This window comes from Psammomys obesus, unplaced genomic scaffold (genome assembly GCF_907164565.1).
Source record: "Psammomys obesus unplaced genomic scaffold, mPsaObe1.curated_primary_1811, whole genome shotgun sequence".
NCBI lineage: Eukaryota > Metazoa > Chordata > Mammalia > Rodentia > Muridae > Psammomys > Psammomys obesus.
Window position 1 is genome coordinate 414869 of NW_026596134.1, and position 9269 is coordinate 424137.

The following is a 9269-nucleotide window of genomic DNA, read 5'->3' on the forward strand; positions in this document are numbered from 1 at the left end:
CACACACACACACACACACACACACACACACACACACACACACACACCTCCAGTCTGTCTGATACTCTCTATTCAAGCTCCAGGACCTAATATTTGGAAAATTTTTTAAAAAATGGTTTTTTGAAGATGGTTCTAATTAGAAATTGGGTTCAAACTTGTTTTTAGAGTGCAGAGTGCCCACCCAGCCCTCCCTGAGGCTCTCCTGTCCTACCATGCCAGCTCTGGTGTGTGGACCATGGGGCGAAGGGGGGCAGGGCCACTCGGTCAATGCCACAGCTGTCTGGAGTGGTTTCAGCATCTGTACAGAACAGTCTGTGTCACCAGCAATACCAGCTCCACCGTGTCACCTCCTGGGCGGTCCCTACAGATGCACACTCCAAACTTCAGATGGCAGTCACAGCTCAGACATGGGACCAGCCCCCCTCCACACCTCAGGCAGCTAGCCTACCCACGTGGCCTCCTGTGGACCCCATGCAGGCTGTGAGTTGCCTGTGCCCACTGGAAGAGGGCATCTCGAGTGTGTGAGTCTCGGTTCCTTGTTCCAACCACAAGTGAAACCAGGTCCGAGAGGGCCATTTCTGCTTTGGCTGCCTCGTCTATTCTTCCTTATTGGCCATGAACAGCTGCTTCCCTTCCCCAGCTGGCCCCCTATCTTGGCCCCAGGATGGGCAGCTGGCTGCAAAGTGGGGCACAAGCCCCCCAGAGCTGAGTCTGGAGCCCACACAGCTATCAAAGGCCAGGGACTGCAAGGGCCACCGCAGCTACGTGGGGTGGAGAACTCACTGTGCTCTCAGAATGCTCACTCTGCAGAGAGCCTGGACAGCCCCTCAGGATGCCATTTGCCCAGCAAACGGGTCATTCACACCCTGGCATCGACGTTCAGAAGGACAGGTGCTGACCCCACTCCCAACCCAGATACCATTTGGAGCCTACGGCTTTCTACTGTGGGTGGCTGGGATCCGGGGGCTTCTTCAGCCCTGGGGGTCAGGCTATCATTCCAGGAACAGCCAACCCAATCCCACTGGCCTGGGGCTGTGTCTGCCCTTGGAGCCTGCCCAATGTTACAGGGAACTGGCACCTAGAAACCAAAATGGGAGCGTGGAGTCAGCGGGGGGTGGGGTGTGAGGCAGAATCACCCAGAAAAGCCCAGCACCCTCTTACAGTGTTCCCTGAAGAAGGGAGTCAGTAGTTCACCCGCTCCCCAGCAGAGCTCATGCTGTGGGAGATATTCCCACCCTAACACACAGGGGGCAGCTCTGGGAGCCTAGCTTCTGGCTTTGACCCATCTTTATAACTTCCAGGGCAGGCATGCACATGAGGTTCTGGGCCAGGGCTGCCAGGGCTATCCCTCAAGGAGCTGTGGACCCCTCTCCTGGTTCCTCTGACAGAAGGGTTCTCATCCCCTAAAGTATCTGGGCTGATGGAAAGGCAAGAGCACAGGAGTCACATCTAGGACCTCCAAGGGCCACAGACCTCTGATCTTCTGGCCTCTGGGAGCCACTCTGAGGTCAGGGGAGAGAGACATGAAGGGTTGCTCTAAGCAGCTGCAGCTCTGTCTCATCTTAGGAACCTGCAGATCTTTCGAGTCCTTGGGGTGGGACTGTCTAGAGACAACTGGTCCCTGGGCTGGCATCTCAGGAGCAGGGTAGGCTGGGAAATGGGTCATGGAGCCTCCCTCGTTCAAGGTGCTGGGGTTCCTTCCCTGTGAGCTAAGCTGCGGGCCCCAGGCTGGGTCAGGCCTTGGCTGTCCAGTGGCTGAAGACCTTGCTGTCCAGTGATTCTAGAGCATAGGTCAAGCAAGGAGTGGTCATCTGCAGGCCAGTCTGGGTGGTCTGTGGCATTTGGGGTGCTGGGAGGGTGAGGCTACGGGAGGAAAACAGACGCTCCTTCCGAGGCCTTCTGTATGGCCCTACCCTGGCTAACACTTACCTCTGGGTACCCTGGCTTGTGGTCCATCCTGGCTCCAACCACTGTCTGGAGGCTTTTCTTGTGCAAGCATCTGCACAAGCCTCCTCCTGGCCTGCTGCTTCCTTTTCCATCCACTTCCTCTTTGTTCTGAGCACCCCACCCCCTCCTCAGGACTGAGAGGGCCTCTAGAGGGTGGAGCTGAAAACTTTCCCCTCTAGAGAAAATCTGTCTTGCCTCCTCCCAGAAAGGGTCCCTCAGTCATATATCTAATATCAGAATTAGGTTTGACTGTAAAAGCACCAGAGACTCAAGCAAGAGTGGCCCAGATGTCTCCCAGGGGCTCATGTGTTGAAGGTTGGTGGCTTGCTGAAAGGTGGCTGCATTCTGAGCTAACTGACAAATTAATCCAATGGTGCATTCATGATGGGTAGACTAGTGGGAGGAGGTGGAGACTGTGGAAGGTGGGGCCTGATTAGAGGAAGCTCCTTTCTGGGGCAGGACTTTGCCGGCCATATCTTGTACCTGGGTTCTTCATCTCTCTGTCTCTGTCTCTGTCTGTCTCTATCTCTGTCTCTCTCTCTCTCTTTTTCTCTCTCTGTCTATGCTTCCTGGGTGTCACAGGGCAAGCTCCTGCCTGCTGCCATTACGCCTTGCCTCACTGTAAGTCTACAGCAATGGCAACAGTTGGCTGTGGTTTGAAACCTCTGAAGCTGTAATCCCAAATCAGTCCTTCATTAGTTAAACGGTTTATCTCAGGTCTGTGTAACAGTGAAGAAAACTGTTCGACCTGCCAGCCATACCCCAGGACCACTGTCTGGAGAAGTTTTCAATGCCCCAGCCACAGGGAGTCTAGCTCTTTACCCTCAAGCCCTGGACTCCAAGCTTCACAGCCCTAAAATGGCTTCTGAGGCACAACCATCACCTCCATGACCCTTGGAGAGAACGAAGCACCCCAGAGGACTTCTGGAGATTGAACAGGGTACTCCTGGTTATTTATTACTCACAACTCAGTCTATGCTTGGTCACAGAGCCATACTTAGCTGCAAGAGAAGCTGGGATGTGTAGGCAGCCGTGACCCACCCTACTGAGGAACTCAGGTGGGTTGTCCCTTTGCCTGTTCATAAAAGTAGGCTGGCGAGTAGCTCCTCACATGGATTCTGCCTCCCTCATACTCCAAGAAGGATCTCTTAAAGACCAGACCTTGCTGCCTTTAGATCAGGGTCTTGGGAAATGCCCCTACTTTGAGCAGGGTACAGATTGACTTGGCAGGCAGTGGGCCTCTGTTCAGTGGTCTGGCCTCAGAGTGTCCTGGGGAAGGATGCCAACTCACAGGGTGGGGAGCATTGCTGAGGACAGGGCCTGACCTCAGTGACCTGTGTCCAGCCTGGTGAGCCACAAAGTGAGTGGAAAAAAGTCCTATTCTTCACTTCCTGTGGGTAATGTCCTAACTTGCTTTGGAGCTGTTGTACGGTATCCACCAGAGAAGACTGCTCAGACATGGCTCTAAGCCAATAGAAAGTCTTTACTAGCCAGCCAGTGACTACACTGGGTGATTGGAATCCCTGTATAGCCCCAAACCTTTCTCAGGATGAGATTTTAAGCCAAAAACCATGTCCTTTGTTGACATACTTTAGTTAACAATAACAGTTAGCCAGAAGTGGAACTACTGACGCCAAAAAGCATGGTTAGTACATCTAGAGACTTTCCCAGAACTACGAACTTTGATGGATTAAGTCTTTGTTTTAGTTTTGGCAGGTGGCACTGTCTACGTGCTGAATTTCACAGCCTGAATGGAACCTCCATTATGGAGTCTGTTGTGCTAAGGTCTCGGGCCTACTAAGGTCTGGGGTCTTGTCAAAGGGTTGGCTGTCCCCTCTAGGACACAGAAGGTGGCCTCTTCATGTTAAGTCAATGAATTCCATTCCAGGTACCTACCCTAATGGATGGGTCTTTAGGGACTTTGAATGAGGTGGACAACAATAATGATGGCAGGAGGGAACCCAGCATCCCACAGTACTGCTCATGGAACAGTCTTTCCTCCTGCCTGAAAGCAGGGCAGGCAGGGAATCTTGAGCCTCCTGAAACTTTCAACACGCAGTTTTCAGGTATAGGAGGGCTAGCCCTGCGGCTTCAACCCAAGCTCATCTGCCACATCTCCTCTCCGGCTACACCATGGGCCAGGCCTGGGCGTGGTGTAGCACCATCTTAGGACAGAGTTGGCTGAGTATGTTGAAGGGGGTCTCGGGACCTATAAGAGCTGGCAGATACCCAGCACAGGTCTCTTGACAACATGAAGTCTGGAAGTACGGTGGCACCCTGTGGTGACCAGCTTCTCCCAAGTGACCTAGGCCCGTGGGTTGGGGTAGGGAAGATGGACTTTATCGTAAAGCAGAGCGACTTTGTCTTCAATTTCTTTCCTGTTTAAAAATTTGTGTTTTGGGAGGAAATGTCTCAGTATTTTTCAGGAGGGCTAGTAAGCAAGGGCCACCTTGGAGAGCCACCCAAGCCAACGAAAAGCGTGTCAGACACATCTGAGTCTCCACTGCAGGACTGTAGCTGAGGGGTGTCTCAGAGAACCAGACTGGTTTTGATGATGCAGACTGAAGGAGACGAACTTGTCCACGAGAACCAAAGTGAGACCCACATGGCCTCGATTCTCTGCTCACCACAAGGAGCTGGTCTTTCTCCAAGCTCTGCTTTATGGAGCATTGAGCTTGATTTCCTATGCTTTTTCTTGCTGCTTAAAACAAGAAACAGAAGGTGGGGTCCCCGCTGTTTTTGCTTGTGACAGGGTCTCACGCAGCCAGGTTGACTACAGAACTCCTCCCACTTCCACCTCTGGAGTGCTCTAGTAAGAGGCGCCATCACAGCTGGCTTGCAAATGCTGGGTAAGCAGGCTGCCCACCGAGCCACACCCCCAGGCTCCCAGGCTTCTTATCTTTTTTGTTGTTGAAATCAATAAACTAAAAAACAAAAAACACTTTATCTTGTATGTCCAATGGCTTGGGCGTTATATAGTAGTCTCTTTTTAAAAGCAGTTTTCATTTTTTATACAAATAGGTTTGGGAGGGTTGTTTTGGTGTTGAGTGGTGTAAAAGAATGTGTTATTAGGGACAAATCAAAAGTCTTAAACTCGCCAGGTGGTGGTGGCGGCGCAAGTCTTTAATCCCAGCACTCCAGAGGCAGAGGCAGGTGGTTCTCTGTGAATTTGAGGTCAGCCTGGTCAACAGAGTAAGTCCAGAACACTCAGGGCTACACAGAGAAACCCTGTCTTGGAAAAAAAAAAAAAAAAAGAAGTCTTAAACTCTGGTGTCAGAAAATAAACACATGGTTCTATTACACAGAACAGTTCAATGTGGTATCCATGTGGTAAACAGTAATAAAGCTTATGACAGCGAATAGCCTGAGCCTCACCTCCTCTCCCATCGCTTCCTCCTCTCTGCTTCGAAGGTGACGTCAGGCGTGCTTCCTCGGGCACGCATCTTTTTGATGTCTTCTGCATCTTTTTGAGACAGTCTCAGGAAGGCCTGGGCCATTTTGATTAGTCTAGGCTGGTTAACTAACGGGACCCAACGATCCTGTCTGGGTCACTCCACGTGGGATCACAAGTACACAACCCCGCCCTGGCTTTTTCTGCAGACTCGATGTTGATTTGTTGCTTTCAGTCCTTGTGAGTGTGTGTGTGCGTGCGTGCATGCGTGCGTGTGTGTGTCAAGCCCTTTGTGGACCAAGCTATTTCCCCAACTCCTTGTCCGACACCTTTTGTCACTGGGACAAAATAGCTGAGAAAACAGTTTAGGAGCAGAAAGGTGTCGTTGCTGGTTTAGCTCAGGGTTTTCAAGGTTCCAAGCCCCAGGTCGCAGTTGTGTTTCTGGGTCTGTGGAGAAGCAGAGTACCATGGCGGAGGGTCTGGTGGAACAATACTGCTTACCTCGTGCAGACAGGAGCAGTGGCAACGTACATCCTTCAAACCCAGCCACAGTGACTGACGCCTCTCAGCAGGCCCTGCTTTCTAGTGGCCTGTCCAGGACGCACTTATTAGCAGGTTCATTCACTGAAAAGGTTGGCATTCTTGTGATTCATTTTCCACTGGGGCTGAGCCTTCAACTCAGGAGCTTCTGGGGAACACATCTAAACCAACATACGCTGCTCCTTGCTCCTAAACACTTACGGCCGTCTCATAGTGCAAAATGTGTTTGCTCTATCCCCAAGAACCCCCCGACCTGTTATTGATTTTTATGTGTTAAGTGTTTTGCCAGTGTGTATGTACATATGTACACAACACCCACGGAGTGACATCAGAGGCCAGAAGAGGGCACTGGATTTCCCGGAGCTGTTATTACAGACGATTGTGAGCCACCACGTGGGCACTGGGAACTGAACCCCAGTTCTCTGGAAGAATTGCAAATGCTCTCAATTGCTGAGCCATCTCTGAAACTTAAGTCCCCATAAGCTTAGCAGTTCAGGTAATCAAAACACCAAGTTCAAAGTCTCCTCTGAGACTCATGGCGAATTCTTGAGAACCCCTGCAAAAACAATGAGAAAGTTACATACCTCCAGTGTACAATGGTCCATGCCGTGGGAGGAAATGAGAACACAGGAGGGAAGAAGGGACTAAAATGTGATCCGGACCCCAAATGGCAGACATTAAACCCTGTAGCTCCAGGTCTGCCATCTGTAGCCCACATTGCCTCCCTTCCTCCCTCCCCATTTCCCTCCCTCCCTCCCTCCCTTCCTAATTTTTTATTTACACAGTAGTCTGTCTGCACTTGAGCCCGCATGCCAGAAGGGGGTACCAGATCTCGTTATAGATGGTTGTGAGCCACCCTGTTCCTGCTGGGTCTTGAACTCAGGACCTTTGGAAGAACAGCCAGTGTTGTTAATCTCCGAGCCGTCGCTCCACCCCCATATTGGCTTTCTATTGAGTTGGCTCTACTCGTTGCCTACAGCTCTCCTTGGCATGCATTCCACATTCTTGGCATGTCCCCCTTCCTGGGTCCTCACAGCTTTCTGCATCACCTTTCCAGAGCTGCTTGAGGGCTCCTGACTGTCCAGCCTTTCCTCTGAAATGTGGGTGGAAGCTGCCACAACCACATTCTTAGTGCCTACGAACCCCACATATGTGGATGTCGCCAGCTCTGGCGGTAGCTGCGTCCACTTGTGCCAAGGCTGCAACAGCCTGTGAGCTTGGGAGGGGGGGGCTGCAACTAAGTGGAGAAACAACTAGCCCAATAGTCTGTAAGCAGGGCACCCTGGAACCCTGCTCAAAGCAAAGCCTTCCAAGGAGTCTACACCTTCACACTGTTGAACCCAGGTTTAGCCAACTCCTGAGGTGCCTTCAAGGGATCTTTCCTAATATCACAGTGCAAAATATTTCCTCCTCCTCCTCCTCCTCCTCCTCCTCCTCCTCCTCCTCCTCCTCCTCTTCTCTCTCCTCCTCCTCCTCCACCACCACCACCACCACCACCACCACTTCCTCCTCCTCTTTGTCACTTTCTTTTTCTAGGAAGAGTCTCCCTGGAACTCACTACATAGGACCAAGCAGGCCTTAAGCTTACAGAGATCTTCCCGCTTCTCCTGCCTCTCCACAGCAAAGACTAAAGGTGTGCACCACCACCCTCAGCTGCTCTCTGCTTCCGAGACAGGGTCTCAGTATGCAGCCCTGACATCCTGAGCCTACGGCTTCAGCCTCCCTCGCGTCCGTCGGCTGACATGCGTGAACCACCAAATTTGACTTTATGGTATATGGTTAATTGGTAAGGTCACTATTTGATGGCATTACTGAGAGGTGCTAAAAACTTCTGGTGATGGGGCCTCGTTGACAGAAGTAGGTCACCAATGTGGAGCCCTGGAGTCGACAGGACTTGACGGAGCCTTGTTTTTTCTTTTCAGCAGTGTGGAGGATCAAACCCAGCCTCTCCTGTGTACTTGACATTGAAACTAAACTTGAGAAACCAAGAGCCCAAATCTACCTTTCTCCCTTACACTGCCATCCTATCATGCCATAGTGACAAAGGCCACCTCACAGGTTTTTCAGTATTTTTATTTCTATTTTTCTTGGACTCATGGATTTATAGTTTCCACCATACTTGGAAGCTATTTTGTCATTATTTCTTTGAACATTTCTTTCCATCTTGATTTTTTTTTTTTTTTTGTGGTTACTTAAAAGTTGGATTTCTTTTTCTTCTTCATCATCATCTTCTGTTTTTATTTTTTGAGACAGGTTTCTCCGTGTAGTCCCTGGATGTCCTGGCACTCTCCCTGTAGACCAGCTGGCCTCTAACTCAGAGACCGACCCACCTCTGCTCATCAAGTGCTGGGATTTAAGATCTGTGCTACCACCTCCTGGCTTATGTTGGATTTCTTGGTATTATCACATAAACTATGAATGCTGTGCTCTGTTTTGTGATTTGTTTTGAGTGTTTGTCATGTTGTATCTTCAAGATATGAAAGTGTTACAGTTAGAACAAATGTTGGGGTTAAATGGCAAGGTCAGGGACATGTGGGAATAAATGAGAAGGCTTCATCTGGGAATGAGATACCCACGCCGACCAGATAGGGAGGTCAGGGCTCTGGGAAAACCACGAGGCAAGTTTCAGCTGACTCCAGATAGCTCCTTCCTGGGCACACACACAGGAGCGCTGTTGCCCTTTCTTTTGGCAAACTTATCCGTTTGTGGGTCCTTACACTTTTATATACATCACATACATTCCTGCCACTGTGCATCTAATTGTAACAAACTGAATTGCGGGTAAGGAGGCCTTCTGAGATGCTGGCAGACCACCGAGACCACACCGGAACAGGTACAGGGGCAGCAATAGTAAATGGAGGCTTCTGAGTTCAGAACCTTTCGGTGTTGCCATTTGGCAACTGCTTAATCCACCTGTGCACAGTTCTCCTTCAGGAGCACAAAGGACGAAGATTGAGATGGCAGGGAATCCTGGAGGATGACCTTCCCATTCATAAGAAAGAAAGGAAGGAAGGAAGGAAGGAAGGAAGGAAGGAAGGAAGGAAGGAAGGAAGGAAGGAAGGAAGGAAAAGAAAGAAAGAAAGAAAGAAAGAAAGAAAGAAAGAAAGAAAGAAAGAAAGAGAAAGAAGGAAAGAAAGAAGCTTTCTTGTGACATGTCTCCCTGCTGGACTCACATCTACTACATTAAAAAAAAAAATGTGTATTTTCTCACTGTGCATTTGCATGCTCAGTCACTTTTGACTGGACATCATGTCACTGGGTGCTGGGTTTTGTTGTGTCCTTTGGTGAATGTTCTCCTAAGGCTGCTTTTCTTCTGAGACTTGCTTGTAAGCATTAGTGGGGCAGTTACTATGTCGCTGAAGACTAACCCCCCCCCCCCCCCCCCCCCCCC

The 9269-nt window shown here is 50.4% G+C and overlaps 1 protein-coding gene across 4 annotated transcripts in view; it reads right to left on the reverse strand.

Moving 5' to 3' along the window:
• Pld4 (phospholipase D family member 4) overlaps positions 1-2037 on the reverse strand; it is a 7950-nt gene extending 5913 nt beyond the window's left edge. The window contains exons 1-3 of one of the 4 annotated variants that reach the window (XM_055592716.1): positions 1930-2020; positions 920-1078; positions 212-298 (exon numbers count right to left, since the gene is read on the reverse strand). In XM_055592716.1, the coding sequence (XP_055448691.1) occupies positions 212-298; positions 920-1078; positions 1930-1956 (273 nt within the window). In that variant the 5' untranslated portion in view covers positions 1957-2020. Of the gene's footprint in view, positions 1-211; positions 362-919; positions 1079-1929 lie in introns of all 4 variants that reach the window. The other 3 variants (XM_055592719.1, XM_055592717.1, XM_055592718.1) reach the window with 3 other exon arrangements.
• Between the last annotated feature and the right edge of the window lie 7232 nt (positions 2038-9269).